The 27,623-nt window shown below is 37.7% G+C and overlaps 1 protein-coding gene across 1 annotated transcript; it reads left to right on the forward strand.

Moving 5' to 3' along the window:
- Nucleotides 1–191: 191 nt before the first annotated feature.
- Nucleotides 192–27,515, forward strand: LOC137284831 (mismatch repair endonuclease PMS2-like). The gene is made up of 25 exons (XM_067816835.1): nucleotides 192–277; nucleotides 5,019–5,170; nucleotides 5,961–6,047; nucleotides 7,705–7,807; nucleotides 9,895–9,997; nucleotides 10,638–10,807; nucleotides 11,534–11,710; nucleotides 12,588–12,687; nucleotides 13,060–13,144; nucleotides 13,464–13,543; nucleotides 14,077–14,155; nucleotides 15,107–15,146; nucleotides 15,875–15,914; nucleotides 17,211–17,319; nucleotides 18,864–19,588; nucleotides 19,951–20,050; nucleotides 21,318–21,411; nucleotides 21,963–21,999; nucleotides 22,724–22,854; nucleotides 23,165–23,265; nucleotides 23,516–23,584; nucleotides 24,777–24,814; nucleotides 25,401–25,505; nucleotides 26,767–26,802; nucleotides 27,285–27,515. The coding sequence occupies exons 1-25, from the start codon at nucleotides 228–230 to the stop codon at nucleotides 27,345–27,347; spliced, it is 2,874 nt and encodes a 957-aa protein (XP_067672936.1). The 5' UTR covers nucleotides 192–227; the 3' UTR covers nucleotides 27,348–27,515.
- Nucleotides 27,516–27,623: the final 108 nt, after the last annotated feature.

Genomic DNA, 27,623 nt, shown 5'->3' on the forward strand with positions numbered 1-27,623 from the left:
CCCCGTCTGGAGGTCCTTTTCTGAAAGGGACCAGTCGTTTACTTCATTTGTAATACATTATATTATGGACATATTGCACCTTTGAGACATAAAATCGTGCATAACGTATATATCTATGATTGTAATTAATAGGCACTATGTTTCTGGAGGTAACTACAATATTATTATTGAGGAAACATTTTAATGTCAGCATTTCAAAATGAGGTCTCAAAAGCGGGAGAATCAAGATGGCCGAAAAAGAGAAAAGTGATAACACTGCAGATGAACCTTCTAAAGTGTCAGGCATACTTATGATTTAATTTTCAACCTAATTATATTTAATGCTCATTCTTGCTTACTGCCTCTTGGTGGTTAAATATTATGAACTGTCATTGTTGTAATCAATATATGAAATAGGTTTCAGCGTCCTTTAATAGTTTAAAGGCTTAGGCAAGTAGTGTTTAGTTGATATGAATAAACTCGTATTCCAGCTGGGTCCCTAGTCAAAATGGCCACACGTCACAATAGCCACAAATCTTCCAAGTTAAAATGGCGACATAAAAGTCATTTTTACACTTTGATATCAGATTTTGTGGCCATTTTGACTAGGGGGTGTGGCCATTTTGACTAGGGGGTGTGGCCATTTTCTCTGGGATCAGTGTGGCAATCTTGTCGTTTTGTCGTGTGACAATCTTGACTTGCTCCATTCCAGCCAAGGCCTTTGTTGAGCACACCATGGTATAGTGCGAAGTCGTCTAGTTATATGCTGGACTAAGCCTTGCTGTGCTAGATGACTTAAAGGGGCACTGATGCAGAGCAATTTCTGTGGACTGGTGTAAACTTTTGTTGTTGTTTTTCTCCCGTGAGTACCCAGATGATATCCCAGAATACGTGACTGGTTCGTGACCTCTGCTGCGCAGTCTGTATGCGCAATTAATAGTTTAGTTATAGACAGATCAACTAAGGTGAAGTCATTTTTACTTCATTACAAATGTATTATGAAAACATATGAAACACTTTGAAGGTTAATCATGTGCCAGTGGTAGAAATGGTAAAAAACTATTAGGACGGAAAAATAATGATGCCAGTGTATGTCTCATAACCCTAATTAGTTTATTGTCATATTTGTATGATTTGGAAAATTTATTAAAATAACACACGGTCTGCATATACTTGTAGTAAATTTCTAACATGACAGCAACATTTATACATTCTATGGATTCCCAATGTGGATCCTATTTCACACACATACGCGATCTAGTGTGTGTTTTCTGTCATATAGATTCTGCTGAATGCTACAACAAATAAAATAAAACAAAATGCAAATAATGAATGTAAAACTGACTAATTTTATTGCAACAATGTCAGGCTACTGCCTTGTTCCGGAATGTATCCATCAATATCCTCATTAAAGAAATCGTATTCCATTCATCTGCAGCTGGTAAACAATCCTGCTCTGTGTCGTGTGTCTTACAACAGTCTACTTTGCGAAAAAGTAACCCATTGTTTCATATCTTTCACATTGGTGAAAACCTGATAAACCTCTCATTGGTCAGCCAAGATAGCACACCTGGCAGCTAATTGTATGATGTCCACCATTCTAAGTAATTTACTTAACCAATAATGATCAATCAATCAATCAACGCAAGGGTGGATAATTCTTTGAAGGGAGGATGTTGTTTTTACACTCACACTTTACTACAGGGTGTAGTCAGTATAGATTAGTACATCTACACACACTGCCTTTTGACAAATCTGCTGGAGGATAAAAGCAATTAATCAATCAGTGTGTTATCGGTTAATCCTTTGATCGATGTTTGTTTTTGTAACTCAGCTGATAAACCCTCTTGCATCACTTACATGCACATATTACATAACATACAATACATTTGCCATTACAGACCTTAATTTATAATGTACAGTATTTACTCCAGACAGGAGAAATGCCAAATGGGAACCTTTGTAGAGTAACCTAAGTAGTGTTACTATAAGTTATCATGTCAAGGGAAATACAGGGTTTTATCAGTCCCCTTACATGAATTTACGAGGGACTGATAAAACCCCGTATTTCCCTAGACATGATGTGATAACGCATTTATCGCGCTGAATGTTTTCACTAAATCAAAACAAAACAACAGGCATTGAATCGACTTGTGTTTATATACGTGAGATGCCACTGCACGCTTTTCTCACTTTGCGTTGTCACCGAGGCGTAACGGGGTGATATGACTTTTGTAGCAGGATTACATGACTTTTATACTCCCGCTCGCAGATCGTGATGGATGTACATGGTATTTTATCAGAGTCATGTGGACCAATCAAAACTCGAGCTTCTTACATGAGGCTAGATTATACTATTTATACCTATTATAAATTCATTAACTGATCATCCAGAGAATGAGGACAAATAACATGTGTAGGTTTCCACCACCAAAAGCGAGTTACAGCAAGGAAGATGTAATCCCTGTAATCTCTGAAAACACTTATGGGTCGAAACTGTTTTGAGGATACCAACAGAACTTTGTTACATAAGGAATACATACAGGCATTTGCTGTGTACTTGGGTAAATAGGTGAAATAAGGGGTTTTTTGTTACGTAAGAAAATTTACAGATTTCTCTACCAAAGGCAAAGTCATCTATTTTAGTTTACAAATTCAAATAAATCAACTGTGTGTTTTTATTATCATAAATAACAAACCAGGATAGCTACCATAGCTACCAAAATTTACGTATGATATTTGCTATCTCAGCTGAACCAACACTCAAAAGTAAATATAAGGCTTTGCAATCTTTCTTACTGAAACAAATGGCTTGCTATGTGCCTGTAGACATAATATTTTCACGTAGTATGATTAAATATCGAGGTTAAAAACACAGAAATAGAATCAAATTGGATCAGTCACTATACCATCCAAGCATCCTATAAAAACGACACTGTTGGATATTTTGTTAAGATCAGACAAGGAATACCATGGATATTTTTAAATGATGACATATGATGGGCATCCTGCCTCCTGCCTCCTGACTTTAGGTGAAGACATTCTGCTAAAATTTGACAGGAGCCCAGTCCCTTTGTCCATAATGGTCGAGGGAGCGGGTGCTGACCAATTTGCAGTTTGGTTTCGTAATTAGACCGTTGGCAAGAAACATTATTCACTCCGCATCAGCGCCCCTTTAACGTAGCGCCAATTGGCTCTCTTTTCAAGGGTCTCGGGAGCCTCGATCATCAAATCAGTGGGTGTGTTAGGATTGAGGAAGGTTACAATCACACCCAACTCAGTTCCTAGTTCCATCCCTTTTTCCAACCAACCAAACCAAACTTTACGTCAAATTACGATCATTCGGTGTCAACAGTTTTAGACGATGTTAGACAAAAATGCAATTTGTACCTTTCATATCATTTAAAAGATTTTGTTTTACTAACCTTAAGTTCAAAAAGACAGAATCGTCTATAAACAAGAATATCAAGTGTTTCCACCAAAAATAGTGTTATTTTGTAGTTTCTGCTCTCCTCATCCGAGATTTTTCTTTTAATTTGCGTTTTCAATGGTAAGCCATACTTGTTGTTCCCCACTGTCGGGTAGTTTGGGGGCTTCACTCACTCCTAAGTTCTTTATACCCAAAGATGTTGAAAGATGGTACTTGTTGTTTCCTTGCCTGGCACTGAGGTTTAATGGGATAAAACAAGGACTGCTTGAAATCATTAGTTTGTGTCTGAGAGAAGCATATTTGTTAAGTTGCCTCATGAGTATCTCAGTACAGGAGCATTTAAAACTAGCATGTTTGACCTTGTTGTTGTACAAGAAGCCTAATACACATTATATAACCATTTATTGGTATTTACTGGTTCAGACATGAAAACGATAGTATTGTGAAATGCTGATCGAAAAACGGTATTTTGACATGCATTCAGAAAACCCTGTAACACTTGGACAGGGCTCCAGATAATTTTCTAACATGAGGAGTATGTACACCATATTTTTTTGATAATAGAATACAGGGAAAAGTTAGAGTACTGAATGGAATTTAATGGCTTTTAAGCTCATGTTTCTTTTCATATATGCACCACAACATTTGCTGCTCGTGTGTAAACAGGTCAATAAACAATAGAGCAATACTCTTTCAGATGAATATGTCAGTGAATGATTCTAAGACCCTACACCATTGCTGTGGTGCGTATCTGCTATGTTTTCTTATTTTTTCCGACTGTATCGTGCATATTTTTGTCTGTACATACGCCGATACAGCCCTTTCCTCGAGCCCTGCTTGGAAATCTTTGGACATTTCCACTTATGGTGTGGTGATGATGATGGCGATAAAGATGTTGATGATCGTGGTGGGAATGATTGTGGTGAAAATTACGTTTGGCAGGATTGTTAAGTTGGGTTTGAAGTTGTGTTCTTAATTATTGTTCAAGTGGTTTGGAGCTGAATGTTTTGAGTATTTACTAATCAATGATCAGCTATCTCTGTTATGTCTTGACGAGGACGAGGTCGTGGTCGAGGTCGAGTTGCTGTCTAAAATATCAGGGCTTTTTTGAGAATGGAGAAACCAGTAAATGCTCTTAAATTGTTCTTTTCCTTGTTTCATTTGTACCAAATGTATTTTACATTTGTATTTCATCATGATTAAGAGTTTTCATTAAAGCTTAAGCAAGTATAGTGATTTTCTTGTGTTTTTTGCCTTATAAATCAAGCATTAACTCGATTAAAAAAACTTCTTGCGAGATATTGCAATGCATATTGCAATATATGGTTTTGCTTCGCTGTATATCACAATATGAAAATTCTCTGCAATATATACTCCTAATACACTTGCATAACATTACCATACAAAAATAACTCAACATTAATTTCTGTTTCATTTCATGTCAGCTATATTTCATGAGATCCCAATATCTCTAGCCTTGATTGACAATCTTGTGGTAATCAGTACATTGACATGTTTCACATGGAGGACTGCTTTGCAATCTATGAGAAAAGCATTTATTGAAAACAGCAAACAATGTCTTTGGAGCTCATGTTGTATGCTCTGACAGACCTGAAGCAACAACTGAGAAGGCAGGATCCATCCGGGCAATAGACAGAGGATCAGTTCATCGTATATGTTCAGGACAAGTCATTCTTACGCTGGCCATTGCTGTGAAGGAACTGGTTGAGAACAGTGTGGATGCTAAAGCAACCAGTGTTGGTAATACTCCATATTGCTGCTATTGAATGCTTTTATGAAAATACTTGACCAATTTAGTTCAGTTGTTTTCAGTTTCCCTTTCACTATGACAATTTCAAAACAAAAACTTAATTTGAAATCAGATCTGTGAGCCTGAGAAACTTTTTCATTAAAATTTAAATGACACTTTCACGATGTTTATCTCCAGTTTGCTCATACAGAAACTTTTAAAGAACAGTGATTTAAATAAAAGCGTGAAATCCACAGGTGTTTGTGTATTGTAAACAATATGCGTATAGTTAGTCCGTTGCTTAAGAAACATTTTTATTTATTAAATTTAATGTTGCTGTGCCACTTTCACTTTTAAAAAATATAAAGCCAAGGAGAGAATTATGTGTTTTGAGCATGAAAAATATGGTATAAAAACAATCCAATATTACATTTATTGTACATTTTGTTTGAAGTAATGCCATTATTTGCACTGATTTCTCCCCTCCAGGTATTTTGGGATAATTTCTGTAAAACATATATGTTTTGAAAGAAAAGGTATCAGCACAACAAACTTCATTGGAGTACATTTAGAATTCAGCACCACAACCTCCTGTGAGGAATTTCTGTACACTACACCTTTGAAACCCCTCACAATCTGTAGAGTCTGATATTAGTTTTATATGTCGACAGAGTATGTAATATTAGTTATCATGTTAATTTGTAGAAAACACAAACAAATGTTGTTGATGTGCTTGCAACTTAATGGCCAGTATTTTAAAATGTAAAAATGTAATTGATATTCATTTTATGTTTTTGTCAGAGGTGAAACTGAAGGAGTATGGTAGTGAAAGCATTGAAGTCAGTGACAATGGAACAGGAGTAGAAGAGAAGAACTTTGAAGGACTCAGTAAGTTAACTGTGTGTATAGTCCGTTTGGCTCAAAGGCGTACCGATGAATTGCAATAAACTCGAAAACTAATCAACATAACATACTCAATTAAACGCTGATCATAATCAAACATCATACCAATTCTGTGAGGCTTTTGCAGAATTTTTGTCGTAAAAATAAATATGTTGTTTAACAAAGTATCGTCACAATATTGACACTTTACTGTTTGTTACGTGGGAGGAGAGTAGAGGGAAGGTCAGCCAGGTGTTCGAGAAGCACATGCACGGGTGTTGACAAAGTTATTTTATTCATTAACCTGTGCTATGCCATCACTATCCTTTCATTCATACCTGGCTGTTCCTTTCTTTGTACTCCTCCTCGTAACAAATAGTGAACAGTGTCAGTAATTTAATGATAGTTTTCTAAACATTTAAAAAATTTTTACACCAAAAATTCTGTAAAAGTCTCACAGAGTTGGTATGATGTTTTCATTATGATTATGATTTCATTGAGTATTTTATGTTTATTAGTTTTCGAGTTATATGGCAATTCTTTGGTCTGCTTTTGAGCCAAACAGACTATAGTACTGGTGTTTATCAATCATAATATGACAGGTTTCTGTACACAAGAGTTACCCATGTATATCCTACAGGAAAGAGTTGACAATGTCCCATATATGAACATATGATTACTATAGGATTTGGTAGAGCACAAGAGTTGTCTTTGTAAACTATCATAGTATATCATACAGAAAAAACTACAGGCTTTGGTAGAGCACAAGAGCTGTCTTTGTAAAGTATAAGAGTATATCATACAGTGAATACTACAGGCTTTTGCAGAGCACTAGAGTTGTCTTTGTATGGGAGAAAACATGCCTTCGAGGTTTTGGTAGACAACATAGAATCGATGGTTTTACATTGTTTACCAAAACCGAGGAGAAGTGTTTTCTCTAACATATATGCTGTCAATGATGGGTAATTACAATGTAGATGATCATTTAATGAAGCTACATAACAATAACTGAAGTGCGTGTAAAATCAATTTAATGACAGTGACTATAAATAGATAATTTAACCCCACCACCTTCATCGGCCTGGTGGCTGTGCTGTTGAAAGTCTAGGGATGAGAGATTTGCGGTTCCAATACCACTTCAGAAAACCTTTCTATTGTGAGTTTAATCTTGAACAATATTTTTCAATTGATTTCAAACACTCATCCATCATTTGAATGATGATGTTCATATAAAGTGAGGAAAAGTAATACCTGGAAAGTGGTCTTACTAACAAAAAGTAAAACCTGGGAAGAGGTCTTTCTAGCGAAAAGTAAAACCTGTCCATCTAAAACAAAAACCTCAAATGCGGTTGTTCTGGGAAAACAAGATGACCTAAAACATAGTGAGAAGCACTCTTTAGGTTTATATGTAACTAAGACTAAGAGTATATCATATAGTGAATACTACAGGCTTTGGTAGAGCACTAGAGGTGTCTTTGTAATGTGTAAGCGTATATCATACAGTCAATACTACAGGCTTTGGCAAAGCATTAGAGTTGTCTTTGTAAACTGTTAGAGTATGTTTTACAGAGAATGTTACAGGCATCTGATGGAAAGGTTGTCTATGTCTGGTAATAAATTATTACCACAATAATTTACCATACCCTGCTTTGCCTTTCCACAGCCTTGAAGCACCACACGTCTAAACTGCAGGACTTTGGAGACTTGGTTGGAGTAGAGACATTTGGTTTTAGAGGGGAGGCTTTGAGCTCTCTCTGTGCCTTAAGGTTTGTTGTTTTGTGTCAGTACTGACATGATTCAGGGCCAGTTACCATGGTTAAAACCCTCCTTGAATTTGGAAATAGCTAGTTACCTGATGTTGGAGAAATTTGTGTTGGAAATATTTGCCTTGACATTCATGTCATCTACATTTTCACATTGAGTTTATTTTTATTTAAACATGAACTATCTTCTTTTTGTTACAGAGAAAGATACAGACAGTAATTTTCAGTATTGTTTTGTGTTTTGTCTTTGATAGACATTTGAAAATGGACAGGTCAGATGTATTTATCTATCCTGTTTCACAAACATGACTTTCCATTTTGTGTCTTAATTTTGCAAGGATATGCTTATGCTAACATGCAAGTCCACACCAGATCCTTGTTTACTCCCATACTTGGCATAAAAGGTGACTAACAGGATCAGGTGGTTAGGCAAGCTGACTTTTTTGACACGTCATCAGTTCCCAATTGCACATGCTCATGCTGTTCATCTCTGGATTGTCTGGTCCAAACTCGATTATTTACAGACTGCCGCCACATAACTGGAATATTGCTGAGTGTGGCATGAAACAAAACTCACTCACTCTTTCACTCACTCACTCCTTCACACACTCACTCACCTCACTCACTCACTCACCTCACTCACTCACTCACTCACCTACCTCACTCACTCACTCACTCATTCATTCATTCATTCACTCACTCACTCTTTGTTTGCCTGATGTTCATAACCTTCACCAGTATATATCAGCAGAATCATTTAGGGCTTTACTCCATCAAAGCTGACTGAAATGTAACACAAATTCCTTTCTAAACCATGTTGACCCGTGGAGATACTGGTTTGAATTGGTCTTTATCAACCCATATTTCTTAAGAAGTTTTATAAATAGTCAGGCTTGCTGACTAGGTTGATGCGGTGATTGGTGCTCATGATATCGATCACTGGGCTGTTTGGTGAAGATTTGATTATTTACAACTGCCACCATGATGCTGGAGTATACTAAGTGTGATGTAAATCTGTAAACAAAGAAAACATCCTACCCATGCAGTGTTCACGATGGGTTTTCGAAGTAAGAGGACATTGGGTCCTGTAAGTTTCAGATGTGTCTGAACGACTGAAAATTCACAGGACCCACAGTTAAACAAACATTTCAGATTTGACATTTCTTGTAATTGGCATTGAAATTATTAACATTATATGACAGTCTAAGTAAACTTCATCTCGGTGTATTTCGTTACACTCCACCACTGAGTCTAACAAAACCTAGTAGAAGGTTGCGTCATTTAACCTTTGAGCTACTTACAACCGTCCAATCAAACGCAAGACGGTTAAATAGATTTAACCAATCAAACAACGGCTACTATTTTGGGATCGGAGGGACTTTCAAAATATTCAGGTTACCGACATAGATCTCTCCACAAACAAAAATCTGTATATAACACAGTTATTTGACCAGCTGTATATATGCTTTGGGGGTTCTATTGACATGGTTACCATTAGCCAATATTTCCTCTGCATGACATCCTTGAATATTGCCAAAAACACTATTTTGAGGGACTGTTTACTCACCGTTGTCATGGTTGTAACGTGCGCCTTGTGCATCACCCGGAAGGGATCATACACTAAATAGCATTCGGAATCATTCGGGTATGAACCTTTTTGAGATGAAAAGTTCAAAAGGTATGTGTGAATGTCCACTTTCGCGATTTGGAAAGCTGTGTTCTGATTGGTCAATCTCAAAGGTTACCTGACGCGACCTCTCATAAGGTTTTGTTAGACTCAGTGGTGGAGTGTAACGGAAAGTACTGAGGATAAGTTTACCTAGACTGCATTATATGATAGCATACAGAAGATTTCTAAACAGCAAACAAGTGTCACATGCCGCAAATAACAAATTCACACAAAGACATTGTGAAATCTTCAGTCAGATACTGGGGCTGGCAGGTTGATGATTTCTATCTGACCACTGGCGAATCTGCCAGATTTGTCAAAGGGTTAGACACTACTCGTGAACACTGCCCATGTTGAACCAAGCTTGTTCCAGACCTTTTTCTATGACATATCAGCAATGTAATAATGCTGTCTACTTCAGCAAATTAAGTGTTGTTACCCGTCATGAGGATGCAAGTGTTGGGACAAGACTGGAGTTTGATCATCATGGGAAGATCTGCAGCAGGGCGCCATGCCCTAGACAGGTTGGTTTGGCAGGGAAAGTTTCTAGATACCACACCACGCCCTTTTTTAATCCATATCAATTATAGTTCTGGTGTATCTGTTTCCCTACTAGAGAGTTTCTTACAACATCAGTCACTGGATTGTGTGGTCCAGAGAGGTTGTACAGTAATTAGGGTCATGCACTTTAGAGCACATCCGTCTCATAAATAAGAAATGGTATGCCATCACGTATACATGTTTATAAGTTGCCATCAGGGATACTGTTGATGCCCCATTAAATAACAAACTGACTATCAGATGATTTAGAGACTTTATATGCGCTTGCTGGCATGGGGTGTATTTCACACACAGGATCTACTGTTCAACAGTAGTTGTATTGAGGATCATTCCTTATATGGCAGGGTGGATCAGAAAGTATCAGGGGATAGTCACCAGAATATTTTTCAGTGGGTGCCTCAACAAATGGACCACTTTTGTCAAGTTTGAATATTGCCTTTTCAGGGAGGGTGAAAAAAATGGGTTCATGTTGAGTGTTATCTAAACCATGACAAGCATTCATTCACATTTGAAATTAACTGACATTCTACTCAGCTTTGTCCTTTTAGTTAGTTCCAATCAATTGATGAGACACTGAATTAACTTACTGTGCCATGTCTTCAGAAAGGAACCACAGTAGTGCTACAAAACCTGTTCTCAACACTGCCAGTGCGACATCGAGAGTTTCAGCGAAGTCTCAAGAAGGAGTTTGCCAAGATGATCCAGGTTCTCAATGCCTACTGTCTGGTGACAACAGGGGTCAGGATATCCTGTACAAACCAGGCTGGGAAAGGGTAAGAAAGTGTTCCTCTTACAAATAAATATGTACAAAACAGCAAAATCTTTCTTTTTTTCTACATACATTCCAGTCAACTGGTTTTAAGTAGTACATGTAATAGATGAAGAAGGATGCGGTTGGAACTCAAACAAATATTTACTTATCTGTGTTTTCAATTAATTTCTAAACAACAGCATGAGTCACTTACTTACAGCTGTTTCCATAGTCATTGTCCTTCATACTGATATAGAGGCAGTGGGGTAGCCTAGTGGTTCAAGTGTTCTCTCCTCACACTCACAACCTGGGTTCAATTCCCCACATCACTATAGTGTGTGAAGTCCAGTTTTGGTGTGCACCTGTCATGATGTTCCTGGAATGTTGCTGAATGCAGTGTGAAAATAAACGCACGCACGCACATTAATGTATATGTTATGGTGAAGATGATGATTCTCCACATGTTCAGGTCACCATGCTGGGCTGAGTTAAGTTTAATGCATTTCATATCAAAAACAGTGAATCAGGATGGCCATTAAACAATTTAAACAAAAAGTAAATGTACTCGTACATTTGTATTAGTCAAGGTGATATCAAGGATGAATACTTATGTTAAATCAGTATCTCTGGAAGCTTGTGGTTACGTTAGAGGTTGATCCACCCAAACAGTAAAATTTTGAAATATAACCTATAAAGTTGGTCAGTCAGGTTAAACATACTGTATGTTGGTGTGGTGCTGTTGTTACAGGAGTCGATCCACTGTTGTATCCACCAAGGGCAACTCTACACTCAGAGAAAACATCGCCAACATCTTTGGTCCCAAACAGCTTCAGAGTCTGTTGGAGTTTAAACAATGCGAGCCAACAGACGAGGTGTGCTCCTGGTTCGGGGTCAAGCCACAAGCATATTCTGATGACCTGTTTAGGTAGACGCTTTCGTTTATGTCATTATCCCCTTTGTTTACATGGGTATTTCAGTTTACAACAGTTTACAGTTTATGAATAACAAGTTCTGTATTGTTTTCACCTGAAGTGTTCTTGTAAAAAGTTAAGAAGCTGTTGTTTGTGAAAAGATAAAAACAAAGATTTGTTTATTCCAGTTCTTAAGCTATGATATTGGAAAGAATGCATCTGGTATTATGTGGTGTTTATCTCAGTTTGTAAATGTTATCCCAAAGAACTGCAAAACACAATTCAGGACAAAACTCTCTTGTGATAACATTATTTTTGATGCTAGGGCAAAAGTGTTTTAAATATTCTTTATTGAAATTTGATTCAGAAGTAAGACTTGAATGGATACATCATTACACATGTTGTGCATGATAAAGTGTAAAGTGTACTCCATCAATACTAAGGCTGCAGTGGTTCACACACACCTCGATTTGATCTATTTTTATATATTGGACCCTCGAATTGATTCATTTTTCTTTATTGGTCCCTCGATTTGATTATTTTCTGTTTAATTCTTCATACAAGTAAAAGCGTTAGATTTCATTTAACTCAGGGCTTTTCAGAGTGAAATGCTACATCAACTTGGCAATGTCTACTAACAACAATTCTCATTGAATAGTTAGTCTGGCATCAACCAATCACATTTTGCCATATTTCAGCACTCGAAACTGCTCAAGGTGAGGCCAAATTTACCTTCTGGCTGAATGGAAATAATGAAAAATTAGTTATTGAATTATCAAATCAAAATAGTGATTATGGTTATTGAAAATTGAAACTAAAGTGTCAGATTTGATTTTCAATTAATTGAACTGAATTGTAGCGGCCCTTATTGAATCACGCCACATGTTGCAGGATAGAGGGCTTTGTGTCTAAGTGTGAACATGGCCAAGGAAGGGGTAGCTCTGACAGACAGTTCATCTTCATCAACAAGAGGCCATGTGACTCAACCAAGGTATTCACATATCTGACTGCTAGTTAAGTAAAGGATGAAGCACCAGTAACTGGACAATGTATACTAATAGTGTACTAGGCAGATGAGTATTAATGTTTAAAAAGAGATCGGTTGTGCTAGCATTTGAGATACAGCTTAAAATTCATGGGCTGCTACAGCTTTTTGAGAGGGGGGGTGGGGGTGGGGTCATGCTCTTGAGAGAGGGATTTGGTGGAGTTTGCACACTTCATTTTCACCTGTTTTCTATTGTCATTAGTAAGCTTTCAGGACAAAAGGAGAGCGTGCATGCGTGCACCCCTGCATCCACCTCCCACTGCAATTTACAAAATAAAAACAAAGTCAGAATTCGAATGCAGTCTCTTGACATTCCAGTTGTCCAAGCAGATCAATGAGGTGTACCATAGCTACAATCGTCATCAGTACCCCTTTGTGGTATTGACCATTACCATGGATAAAGGTCAGTGAAAGAATTTCGCAACCTTTTCAGCTGTGGTAGAATATTGCTTTCTTGAATTGTCCATATGACTTCAAAATAAGTAATGTTTGTACATGCATTTCTAAAGCAAAAAGGACTGAGCAAAATAGATCTCCAGTACTTCATGCAGGTCTCCATTGGGGGTTCCTAGTACCCCATACTTTTTTCGGTCCAAGGGTAAAATGATAAAATAGGTCTTTGTACCCAGTACTTGTCTCCCATTTGGAAACTTGGCATCAGTACCCCATGTTTATCACCTGTTGGCATTTTAAGGTAAATGTCAGTGTCCATGGTGTTGCAGAAAGTGTTGATGTGAATGTGACCCCCGACAAGAGACAGCTCTTCCTTCAAGGGGAGAAACTCCTGCTAGCAACACTGAAGGTGAGTCTGTGATGGGCATTGAAGTAGCTGTCTTAACCCTCTCTGAGGAATATGGATATGAATAGGGCCACAATAACTGTATGCTTGTCGTAAAAACCAGGAGTAAGGAATTGGCTTTTACCATATCTGGATCATCATTGTTCATTCTGAGTCTTGGAAACTGACAGTGTCAAGTCAAACTTTGCCTCAGCCACAGCCCTGATTTAGAAAGTAATCTTAACACTAAGACATTGTAATTAACACTCTATAACCTGAACTTACACCAGTCTTGTCACCGTTTGCTTTGAACATGGTCCTGTTAGATTATTCAATACTTCAGAGCATTCAGGAGCCCCATTCCACAACCACTTAGCTTTATGATGATCCCAAGTCTATGTTAAAGTAAGGGAGTTATGATTACCATAGCTCAAAGATAGCTTTGTGAATGGGGCCCTGACTAGTAACCAGACTGTTCACTGTTTGCAAAGATTCTTTGACAACAATTTGTACACTTTCTCCTGTCTGCCCCTATATCTGTTTGCTGTGTATTGCAGACATCACTGGTGAAGATGTTCGAGCCAACTACCAGCATACTGAAGATCAACACATTCATGACTCTCAACACAAGCAGAGGTACACAGATGGATTTGTTTGAATAACCCCAAGATGATCTTACTGCCAGTTGTAACTCTTATACACTAACAGAGCTTTTTGGTAGTCATAATGCTGAATCTACCTTCCGCATTAAGACTCAAAGTTATTAAGAGTCTGGACGTAGATTATCAAAGCTCTCTTAGCTCTAAGAATGTCGTAAGTGCCATACAGTAACGTTAGCTTATGGCTATCTTAGTGCTAAGCGGGCTTGAAAAATCTAGTCCCTGGGCCTCCTTTCACAAAGTGACCTTAGTCTTAGCAGTACAACAAAATTTCCAACATGTGTCATCATTGATTGTCATTGATACCTTCATAAAACTGTCATTATAATTTTGCCTTTGTTGCCTGATGGAGTCTTGTTGGGAGGATTGTTGTGATTAATTATTCTCTAGCTTTGATGTTTTTAATTCAAGTTCAGATGCAACAGTTCAGGCTTAGAATAAGAGTACAATGACAAATGACATGTGAACTTAGGAGAATGAGTTTTGACTTTGTGGTTCATGCCTTACTCTGAAAAGTGTGTGTCCAGGAGGGTAGTCCAACCAGAAAAGCATCTGAATTTGTACTTTACTACTAGCAAATGAAGATAAGTTGGACTGGCTCTGAGAACTTGTTTATGGGAAGTAGGCGGCGCAAACCTATTTGTTTTGTAAAAGGGACAGCGGGCAGGCTAGTGCACATACAGTGCATGACAATGAAATTGTTTCTGTGTGTAGCTGCACACACCTTGTTCACATGGCTCTCAAATGATCGCTCTTGATTGCAAACAGCCAGGAGTCCCTTCACTCACAATGGCAAGCGCTAATATGGGTCATTTGTCAGGTGCTCAACTTATCCTTGTTTGCCAGTAACACAGTGTCAACCTAATAAGGCATATGTTATAATTTCACTGTGTTCATTACATTCTGAGATCTGGTTTTTTTTTTGAAGATGACAAGGATGATGACAGTTCAGACACAGGGTCTGACAGGTAGTATAACATTTATATTTAGTGTTAATAAACATACTGTATGCGGGTATAGAGCTATGTTACCTGCAGACCTAAATTACAAACTGAATTTGAAGATGGGCGTGGTTGTACCCCCTGCATCACTATTATGACATGACACAGTTCATTGGGATCCCGAAGGTATAGCATAGAGTCAGCTGTATTAAATTACTGTGTTTCAGTCAACAATCTGTTAGTTGTAGAATTACAGATAGACTTCAAGAATGGTGTGAGCAGCCCCAGTTCCAGTCCTAGAAAGTTTAAATCAGATAATGAAACACTTTTCTCACCAGCTATCTCTAACTCGTTTTATATTCAGAAGTATCTGAAACAAACAAAACATATATAGAAAACTTTTTTCAAAAGATTTTAAGTCTCAATTCTTCCTGCATCTTCCTCTAATAAAGTCAATGACATAATCACATTAAACTGGTCTCTGATTTTCTATAACATGTATGCATGTTATGCACTTACTGAAGAGTAATGTCACTGGATTGACAGTTAAAAAGGTGGAGAAGTTAAAGTTTCTACAAACTTGTATGATATTTCAGCTTCCATGGTATACAGGAAAATGATGGAACGTGTTATCTTTACTGGCTGGAAATGTGCAGTAGTGTGTTATAAATAGTCTATACATGGTAAGAAAAGTGTAGTGAAGATCATTTTGACCCCTTGGATTCTTGGTGAATAGGAACCTTGTGCTTTTGCAGATCATTGCAGGTGGTACCAGAAGGACCCAAAAGAGGAAAGGTATGGATAGTTGATTTCATTTGAATTTGGTTTCTGGGCTACATAAGTGACCTCCCTTTCCCATTTCCTTTTTCTTCATCTTGATGACAGCTTTTTGAATTTTGAGTGAGTGATTATAGTTTTATGCCACTCTGCAATATTCCAGCTACGTGGTGGCAGTGTGTTTATAATTTATTCTGCTCCGGGCAACCTCATGGTCAACATTGATCTGTACAATTGAACCGGGATACGATTCAAATCTTGCATCTTTCGTATTTTTTCCCCGTAGGTATTGTCTTAGTAAAATCGCTGAACTGTAATTCCCCTTCTTAATATTCACAAGGACTACATTTGAATGTTTTGTCAAAATTTATTTAGTGGAACAAGAGTCAAATGTATTTGTAGCCATCTCTAGATTTTGCGGATGACACAAGAAAAACAGATTTAGAGTTATCTCCCTTCCATCGACAAACCATCAGTAAATTCTGTGCATCATGCATCATTTAATGTTATGTGAGATAAAAAAGTAACTACAACAAAGTACCGAATGATTTTTGGGGGGCAGCAGGGAATACTGCAATGTACCTTGCTTGTGAGCAGGGTACATTGAAAATAACAGAACACTCAGCCAATCAGAAAACGACATTTATGTGTGAAGCAAGATGAGTCATCTTAAACCAGTTGTGTGGATTGATACTCATACTGTTGATCACTGGATTGTTTGGTCCAGAGTCAATTATTTACAGGCTGCTGCCATATAGCTGGAATAGTGCGACATTCAACTAAACTCACTCACTCATCTTTACTGGCCTTGTTGTCAGTATTTACAAGGCTATATCTGTATAGTACATGTGTAGTGACATTTGCACCTAACATTACGGCAAAATGACTGCTCTAAGGGACCATTGACAATAATGGCTAGGGGATGTGACGATGATTTCATTGGAGAAATATATACAATATGAATGACACACATACCCATCCCCTAAAATTTATGTACACAGTAAGTGACCACCCCCTACTGTCATCTACAAGATCAATGACACCCCCTTAGTGCATGTGTGAAAAACTGATGACCTGAAACAAAATGAGTGACCCCCCAACTTGCATCTCTCTCCACATCCATGCATGCACGCAAACTTTTTGTAAAATAATGTCACACCATGTCTGATGGTTTGGAGAAGGGGTTGTTTGATGTTATATTTTCCTGGGGCATGTTTTGTAAGGTGTTCATAGGTCACTGGCTTGGAGCATCTGTATCCTTGCTATTATCAAATGTTGCATATATTAGTTAGACATTTGAATCTATTGTTTCAGCCAACTCTCGTGAACACCCTCTCCAAACTGAAGCGGTCATTCTCCAGTGCATTTGCAAAGGACGAAGGGACAGGACACTTTCAGACTTCTAGTCCTGAGCAATCAAAACGTGAGACCCCCTTCTGCAGACGTTGTAAATAAAACATTGACCTATCAAAGTATGTTCATATGTGGATACCAAACTTCCTCTTGAATACAAAACTGCCTTTGTATGCAAAATGACTTTAGGAATGGCTTAAGGCAGCCATTTTTGTTTCCTTGAGTCATACTGAGTGAGTGAATCAGTGAGTTTAGTTTTACACTACCGTTAGCAATATTCTGGAAATGTCATGGTAGGGGACACCAGAAATGGAATTCATACATTGTATGCATGTTGGGAATCGAACCCAGATCTTTTCCTTGATGAGCGACTGCTTAAACTACTCCGGTATCCCACCACCCCAGTGTTACAGAGACAATGTGTGTGAGAGTACATTATATGTATAACAAAGTTGCTATAGAACATAGGTATGTATTCAAACCTGTCTTAGTCCTTTTTAGTGGATAATGCTCAGACAAAAATTTGAATTCCACATTCAAGACTGAATTATTTCAACATGGAAAATGAATATTTACCGGTCATTTCGGTCAGATATAGACTGAAATAAATATTTTTCCTTCAGTGTATTCTCATATGCCCCTTATTATATTATAGCACAAATTCAGTAATCTGGGAATCTAGCTGCCAAACTTTGGACACTCTAAACTAGGAGGTGAAGGTCAAAAATGTCCTATTTTTACTCATCAATCTGGATGGACAATCCAAAACAGCTTCTACAACAATTCCTAGTCCTGTGTGACTGAGTTATGTATCACTGCACCATGACTGTATTGACTGACTGTACTTCTTTTTATCCCGCGCAATGCGTTTTGCAGAGGGTATTAAAATGCACCCCGTCCGTCCTTCTGTATGTCTGTCCATACACCTATCAGTGCATATTTATCTTTTCCGGAGCAGAACTCTAAAACCATTCAATATTTCTTCACCAAACTTGACACATAAATTGGTCAGTGGTGTACTGGTGCTTTATGATATTTTTGGAATTCTGAATAAAATATTTTTGGCGTTTCCATGGCAACAATTGTGACTTGGACTGAAATTGGAGGTAATGCAGTGGATATTGATGACTCTGTCTTCTTGTTGCTTATTGTATCAGCCAGTGGTTTGCCTCAGATTGGGACATTAATAGGCTGTCATTATATAGCTGCTTTATCTGGACGATGCCATAAAACAACATTCACTTTCTTTTAATTGTTGAACATTATGACTGATAGAAACTAGAACTCAAATGCTTGTGCGACATGAAATGTGTATTTTTTTTAGACCTGAGGACAGAGTTTGGTGCTAGCTATGCTTAAAGAAGACAATAATGTTTACTGTGAATGTATGTATTATAGTTTTATTTTGTTTTAGTTTGTGACAGAATTTAAGAATACAATAACTGCAATAATGCAGAATATTAGCATTCATATGTCTATGAGGACCTCTGATTTTCACATGTCCTCTGCATAATTTAGTAGTCTTGGACTAAAGACCTAGCGTGAATTCCTTTGACATTAGCATTCTGAATTGTAAGCATATCGAGTAAAGTAAATGATTATTATTCATTTCAGAGAGAAGACTTGACACATGGACATTACCTCATAGTCAAAGTCTCCCTGCAAAGTTCAAATCTGAGGAAACCTCACCTTGTAAATCTTCACTTTCAAAGTTTTTGTGTAAACAATCTACAAACTTGGGCAAATCAGATTCTGTGATAGGCTCGGACACAGAATCCCCCTGCAAACCCTCCTTTTCACTATCTCAGAAAACAGGAGATAATCATTTGTTTTCATCTCCAGTGAGTGCAGAAAGAGGCTCACATATTGACAGTTTTTTATCAGATTTTAAACAGAAATGCATCAAAGATACAACAAACAGTGAAAGTGGTTCTAGTCAGTTCTCAGATTGTGTTAGTGTTGTCCCGGAACAGATCCCATCTTCTCCAAGTAGTGAGTCCACCTTTTGTAGCCAAGTGTCCAAAACAGACAGTTTTGCTGTACCAGACACAGATCTGGAGTATATTCAGTGCGAGGAAGACACAACTGATGTGAAAACATCATCTCTGAAAATTTCAAAACATTCAAGTCCAGATATAGTAAACATTGAGGAAATGTCTAAATCCTCTGTGTTAAAGAAGGCAAGATTAAAAGGTGATACGTGTGAGCTAGAGGATGTTGTAGATGCAGAGGAGGAGGCATCACAATGGGCAGTGGCAGGTCCTTCAGGAGAAGCTGCACAAGAGAGTCCAGATGAAACACTTCTACCTCAGGAATGTCAGGTTACCCCGCAGGAGTTTGTGAGTACCATAGTCTTGTTAGGTTATGTCCGCAGATTTTTACCATCACTGACAATGACTTCATTGATATTGATATGTCAGTTTATATTATTTCAACATTCCTTCATTAAAAATCTGATATTTATCCTTGTGTCTAAATAATTGTCTTGTAAGATTCTTTAAGTTTACAGCAGAGTACCCTCTAAAGAGAAACGGTGCAAAGTTGAAGGATCCAAAATGGCTCTAGTCCAGTAGCCCAGACCAGTAACACCCAAAATTGTCATTCCTTGACTTCATTTGGATAGAATATATTATCTGTACAGGTAATATGTATAGGTCAAATAAGTCAAGCTGTGGATTGGATGTTTAGTATTTTGCTCCAGGATGAGAAAGAAGAGGTCTACAAAAGAGTGAGAAGACTTCCATTTTCCTTCAGTGCTCTCAAGTCAAGGAAACAGGCATTGAATGAATCAAGCCATGATGGTTAGTAATACATATCCACAAGGGTTCTAAAGAGAGTGTCATTATTAAGTCTGACTCTGCTACAAATGTGTGTTAATAGTCTGTCGCAGACACAATCTGCATTAGTTATCTCCCCTCCTTAACCTCCAAGAAGACTCGTCCCACACTTGATGTTTGCTATGTGCGAAAATATGACAAACCAACCAGAATGTGTATAATGGAAGAGGTGTTTTTATAAAAATGATCCTGACTACTTAAATTGTGTATGGCATTATGTTATTGTTTCAAAATCATGAAAAATATACGTCATTGTATTGAAAGTACCAAGAACGTAGCTAATTCTAACAAGAATTGTGCTGTCTAATGTGAAGTTTTTGCTAAGAATCATGTGATTGATGGTGAGACATTCCAATACACACATGTGCGTTTGATGACCTAACGGCTCTCACTGGTCCAACTGAGTGTACGTTTTGATGATCTTGCGAGCTTGTTGTGGTGAATGTACGTGAGCTCCCAACAGCTTTAGGAAATGTTATTATGCATCATAGGAATTTAAAGATACGGTTATATCTGTATAACTAATCAAGTGTAATCTTTAATACCAGGCATATATTTCACATCTCTGGGAATATTTTAGCTCAACTTTGTTTTGGTTATTTGTATATTTTTCAGTGAATTCAGTTTAAATTCCCCACGTGGGGTATGACTGCAAGGTTACATGAATTTCCAGTTTGAGAAATACTTTAAAGTCATTTTGGAGTTTCTGCTTGAGATTTAATGGTATTTTTTAAGAGAAATGTTATTTCCACATTCAATAAAACGATTCCCATGTGTGAGTATTAAACCCTGTTTAGAAATATAAATGAAAATATAAGGCAAACTTCGGGTATTAGTTATGTTAGAAAATGTCGTCAACAAATATATTTCTCTCCCTTTTTAGCTGTATCAAGGAGGTTTATTCTTTAGAATAAATAAGCAGGAACACAATCAGCAATATATGTACGAGTACTCCTGTGGTATTAGGTACGATTGGAATCAAACAGGAATAGTTATCATTCCTGCTTGAAGTAGTTCTGACGTTCCTATGCCAATATGAAATCCTTCCAGAGGAACATGTGTTGCTATTTGGCTTGTCCTGAAATAACACGAGTTGGTCGCAAATGCATCACATAGTAACCGTCAGAGACTTTTTTTCTGAGTGTTAGGCAATTTTATTGACAAATATAATTTGTATTGACTCTGTGGATGGTAAATCTGTTGTACAAAAACTCTCTTTCAATTTTCTCAGGAAATAGCAATACAGATTTCAGCCGCAGTTTCCGAGCCAAGATTTCACCCCAGGACAACAAGTCTGCTGAAGAGGAGCTCCAGCGAGAAATAACGTTAGTTTGTCTTCTGCTACATGTGTTTGAGATGGGACTTGACAAATACCAGGCCCTGCTATGTCATTAATAAAGTAAAGTACATGATTATAACTTGGGGATCCGAAGGTGTCATACGGAGGCTCGAAGTCTTTAGGACTGCTTCTTTTTTAGACTTCTGCATTCACCAGGCTCAAGGGAAGTGATGCTTGGAACACATTTGTCGAGATTTGCTTTTAGAGGCATGAATTTATTCCAATAATTCCTAATTACAGGGCCATAGGTTTGTATTTTGAGTATGATGATACTAGTCAGGGTGACATTTCTGGTTTAGAATCCAGCAGCACATATGGTTTAAACATAACTGAAAGACTTATTTTCCCTTCCACCAATCCCTTTCTGCAATGCAAAGTTCCTGATAGCTGTGAAAAGCTAATAACGTGGATGTAGGAGCTGTGTAGCACCTTGTGATTGCCTTACACTGTTGTTGAAATCTACTGTATTCCAACGCAGGGCTGTATTCAATTAATAAATGGTAATCATAAATGTTTTTCTGCCTGATTTGGTTGCAGGAAAGATATGTTTGCCAAGATGGAGATCATCGGCCAGGTGAGGCATACGGAGCTTCAGTCACTACAGTCTGTACTATACACTAGGTTCCTCATTCATTCATTCATTCATTCATTCATTCATTCATTCATTCATTCATTCATTCATTCATTCATTCATTCATTCATTCCATCTTCACACTGTATATGAATACATGTATCTCACAAATGGTGTGGCAGTGACATGTCTGTGTTTACTTAACTAATAACATAAGGGACCAGTGAAGATCCGAGATAGAACTGATCTTCTGTAGCCCATGCTCATTGTAAGAGACGACTAAAGGGCTTGGGTGGTCAATGATTGCCAACATGGTTGACACATTGTTGTATCTCAATTTTGTAGATTGATGCTCATGCTGTTGATCACTGGATTTTCTGGTCCTGACTCTAGTATTTACAGACCTAAATAGCAGAGATACAGATATAGCTGTAATATTGCTGAGTGTCATGTAAAACTAAACTCACTGAATAAAATTAAGATATTAATGATTCATGGAAATGAAACTAACGCTACTCTGTTTATTGAATTTGTGTGCCTGAGCTGATGTTCCAATTTCTGGTCTTGAAGCTCTTGTTTTCTGACTCTAGGTCAAGTATGATGGTGCTAAGGTTTGGGGTTACTTTTGGCTTATCTGAATCAGGACAGATAATCCAAAAATCATTATCACCTTGTAGATTATTCTCTAAGTGATCTACATCAGGGGCACCTGTCAACTTTGTTTTAGTTTAACCTGGGCTTCATCATGGCCAAGCATGGGGAGGACTTGTTCATAGTGGATCAGCATGCAACAGATGAGAAGTACAACTTTGAGATGTTACAGAGACATACAGTCATACAGAGTCAGAAGCTAATACAGTGAGTGCTCATAACTCAGGCATACACTCACACCTGCTTGCACTCAGTCGTGCAATAACTTGATCGCTCTGTCCCTCATTTGATGTCATGGTATCATATTCCACAATCTTGAAGGTAGAACATACTTTTTCTGTGCTTTCCTTTTTTGACTTCAATATAACACTTGTTCGTTCACTCACTCACTCACTCACTCTCTCACTCACTCATTTGACATCAGATACTTGAATGGCAGAACATACTTCTTTTATTCAGTGTTTACCTTTTTGGGTTCAAAATGTTTTCATTACTTCTGAAAATTTGGTGATTGCAGCCCCCAGAACCTGGAGCTGACTGCCAGCAATGAGACGATCTTAATAGATAACTTGGACATCTTCAGGAAGAATGGCTTTGACTTTGCCATTGACGAAACAGGTTGGTTTGTGTCTGTTGGACAAGCTCAGTCATTTGTAATCCATATCCTGTGATATCCTGCTTATCCTCATGTTGATGCCACTTTGATTTTGATATTTGGAGAGTGTTAATTTATAAACTTAAGAAAATGTGCACATTGTATTGCCTTCATAAATGCAAAAGTTATTAATGGCTGTTTTTGCGCAAACTGTTTGACAAACAAACCTTGGCAACAATAATGGAAGTGGAATAAGTGAAAGTCTTGTTACAGCCCCTCCCACCTGCAGAGTGAAGCTGACTTCAACACCAGTCAGTAAAAATTGGAACTTTGGCAAAGATGGTGAGAACTACTTACATCACTTTACCATGGGTATAATTAGATGGTTAGAAGCAGGTAAATGATGATGGCTTTGGGGAATTTCATGACGTGATAGAGGGTTCTTAAGTCCAGGAGCTACACAGGCCAATTTTATTGAAGGGTGTGAGTATTGTCTTGTAGAGGTTTGAGAACTGAGTGGGAGGGAATGAGTAGAGGCTATTAGAACAGGTCCTGATGCAGCATATGTCATATTTGGGATTTCACTTTCTTAGTAAAGTACAAATTCTAGTACTTGGTTGAGTCCCACCCGGGATTCAAAACTGCACCCTCATAGTCAGGCACCTAATAGCTAGCACACAAAGTCGGACGCATAGCCCGCTCAGCCACCACAACTTCCACTTCGTGAGCGGGAATCCCGGATGGGACTCAACCGAAAAAGCACCAGAATTTGTACTTAACTAAGAAGGTGAAATCCCAAATATGACATGTTGCATTTGACCACTTTCTAAATGGCATTGTGTAACCAGGCCCTGATGTCTTGAAGTAAACATTAATCTGAGTTTTGACTTAAGTTCTAGCATTTATTCAAATCTAAGAAACCACATTTCACAGAATGAACTGAAATCGGTATAAACCTCGGTAATAATGGACAATTTGAATTTGGTGGATAGAGATTGCTTAAATTGTTTGGGCTTTTATATTTCACAAAATGCAGTTAAGTTAACATTCAGCTGTTTCAATTAGTGAAACTCTGAGTTGAAATCTGAGTAACAACTTAAGTTTGTTTTGAGAAGTCGGGGCCAGAATACACAACTTGAGCTGAGAGAAGAATGAGTATTTTGTGAATATTGCTTCTCTAAGGATCAGAACTTCAGTTTATTGAACTGGGCCCACTTGCACAAAGCAATCTTAGCGTTACGACTGTCTCAAGCCTATGTTGAAGAATGGGAGTTACAATCATTGTAGCGCTAAGATCGCTTTGTGCAAGTGGGCCCAGGTGTTTGCAAAATTCTTGTCACAAACCATGGATGTGGTCAGAAACTATGAATAGTATTTGACATGTATTGCGTCTCTGGGAACAGTATGTGGTTTTAATCAGATTATCAAGGATAGTGGCAGTGCAAAGAGCCTAGAACTGATTTTGTTTAAGATAACCTATCCACAAGCATTTCTCATTAAAGACAGCACACTAAACAGTCTTGTCTCTTTGCAGACATAGAAGAACTCATCTTCATGCTTACAGATTCACCAGTAAGTACATTTAGTTTTAGTTCTTGTTCGCCATTTTCCATGCAGCTTGAAAACCAATGCCAGAACTTCCATTGAGTGACCCTTGAAGATCCGGGTTAGGTTATCGGCCTTCAGTAACCCTTGCTTGTTGTTAGAGGTGACTAACAGGATGAAGTGGTCAGGCTTTTGGTTGACACATGTCATTGCATCCCAATTGTGCAGAATGTTGCTCATGCTTTTGATCACTGGATTATCGAGTCCAGATTTGATTTTTTACACACTGCTGCCATATAGCTGGAACATTGCTGAGTTCAGCATAAAACAAAACACACTCACTCATGCCATGCAACACAAAAACGGATGCCATGACGTTTATTGAATAAGTATTGCTGGCACTCCAAGGGGAGACAACCTGGATATAATTTCCACTGTTTTGGCAATCAGTGGTTTATCTAGGCATGCACATGATGCTATTACAATGAAACATATGTCACAAGGATCCGGAGGTGTTTTCATCTGTAATGCTTCAGGTTTGCCTTATAAATATTCAAATTATTTGAAGCAGATACTGCGATATCAAGACTCACTCACTAACTCTACCCTCCAGGGTGTCATGTGTCGGCCATCACGGGTCAGGATGATGTTTGCCTCAAGAGCCTGTCGGAAGTCCATCATGATTGGAACAGCTCTCAATAAAGCAGAAATGAAAAAGGTTAGAATACAAGTCTAACAATAAAGACAATAAAGAAGTGGCAGCTGTTAGAACTAAAATGGTTAAGAAATGAATGTTTAATGTTGAAGAAAATAGTACTTCAAGCATGCCAATGAAATAGTTATAAATATAGGTTATCAGGCTGGTTTGTTTTTGGAAGGTTAGTATCCTGCCTTAGGAATAAACATTATATTTAGCAAGCCTTGGTGAGCAAAATACATAGTGTTTATTCCTAATGCAGGATATTAGCCATCTGAACACACACAAGTGTGATAACCTATTTGTCAGACAATGTCATTCTTACTGTATAATTTTAGAAAAATGCTATTTCATTTTGCCACAGATCATGAAACTAAACTTTGTGGAATGTGCCCAGACATCTATGACATCACAAATATGTGCACAGTAATATGTGACTTCACAAATCTGGTGACATACTTTCTCCTGATCACTCAGATGAATGTGTTAGGTCATCTAGTTCCCAGAACGTTTTTGGGTTAAAGAACGTATTGTTGTCAACAAATCTTAGCTTACATTTGAAAAATAACAACAAACTCATGTGGAACTTCAGAAATCTTCAATTAACCCTTTGAACTACAAATGCAGTTTAATGTTTGCGTGAGATTATATACATGGATTCCTGTGCCGATCTCTTGCTAACACTGACAGTTGGTTGACGAACTGATGTTGGTAAGCCTATGAATTTCTGTCTTCGCTTTGTAATCTACTCCATGTATCATACCCAGGGGTAAATTTTCTACAATCAAGGCACTGATAGTACCATAGCCACGGCTCTCTGTCTGGACATGACTGCCAACCCTTCATGCCATGTTCATTCACACTGTCAAAGTAGTCCTTCAAATTTGCATATGACCTATATAATTTGCATCGAAATCTGTATATGACCCCAACGGAAACAGAAAAAACCTGTTGGCTTTATCCTGCAGAGAACACTATCCATTGTATGATAAATGTGGTTATTGTGCATAAACATGATTTGCCATTGGTGTTTTGGAATGTTTTTCACAGGTAAAGAATTGCAAAAGCTTTTGATTACCACACTTTCTGAAAGGTATTTAGAATCTGTGTTCATGGCAAATTCTCTTCATTGAAACCATAATTTGAAACATTAATTCCTATAACCACAGCTATACAGTGGACTGCCTTTTCAGGAAATGCGGTTTCAAATGTAAATACTTTTATGGTGGGCACTCAACTTTCAGACATGAGAGAAAAATTGGTCTTTCCTTGATTGTTTCAGTTGCTGTGTCACATGGGCGAGATTGAGCAGCCATGGGTATGTTTATTATTCTGTGATGGATTTATTTATGGCAGTGTCTTCACACAAGACAAAACAGTTGTAATGCAGAATTATATAATAATGGGCAATTTCAGGGGAAATCTTAAACAGATTTACGTTTCAAAATTTTTCTTCTGAATTCATTGAAATGCTTAAAATTCTTCGTCAAAGGAAAGAAGTGCTGTGATATTACTGGGATACATCTCAAAGCAGGGTTAGAGCAAACTCATTCACTCAATGTAGCATTCTTCATAATGCTCATAATATAAAAACAAAAGTCTGAATTCAAACTGTGGATGAGATGTGACATTGACTTTGTAGAAATTGAAGAGAAATAAAATTCTTGGCTAAACATAATGATTGAGAAGAAAAACGTATCCTAACATTGCCAAACAACATAATATTCATATACAAATGGCTTTTAGGGCTGATTGATTAATAACTGACTCCTGATTAATAGCTGATTATCCTTGTTTCAGAACTGCCCCCATGGTCGTCCAACAATGAGGCATCTCTTCAATCTAAACATGCTACCAAAATAAATTTCCTGTGCAGCTGTTGATGTGCGCTCAAGAGTTGTCTCCCTTGAATTGGTGATATTTTAGCAAGGTACCCCTTAATGGTTTGTGAGAAAATAAGAATCATTAAACAGACATTATCTGTGAAAGTTTAATGACATGAAGCTGTAAATAAAGAACTTTTTAAACTGCTGAATGTTTGTCTAATTTTCATGAAGCATGCACCATGTGGAAATCATATTTTCATGTTTAGCACCATCCCACATCTCAAATAGATTGTTCAAGTAGGCAAGCTCAGTA

Source organism: Haliotis asinina, chromosome 5 (genome assembly GCF_037392515.1).
Source record: "Haliotis asinina isolate JCU_RB_2024 chromosome 5, JCU_Hal_asi_v2, whole genome shotgun sequence".
Taxonomy (NCBI): Eukaryota; Metazoa; Mollusca; class Gastropoda; order Lepetellida; family Haliotidae; genus Haliotis; species Haliotis asinina.

Coding starts and splice junctions, on each gene's coding strand:
- LOC137284831 (XM_067816835.1), top strand. CDS start 228: ATGGCCGAAAAAGAGAAAAGTGATAACACTGCAGATGAACCTTCTAAA. Junction 7,808..9,894: donor AGCTCTCTCTGTGCCTTAAG/GTTTGTTGTTTT, acceptor TGTCTACTTCAG/CAAATTAAGTGTTGTTACCC. Junction 15,147..15,874: donor TCAGACACAGGGTCTGACAG/GTAGTATAACAT, acceptor GTGCTTTTGCAG/ATCATTGCAGGTGGTACCAG.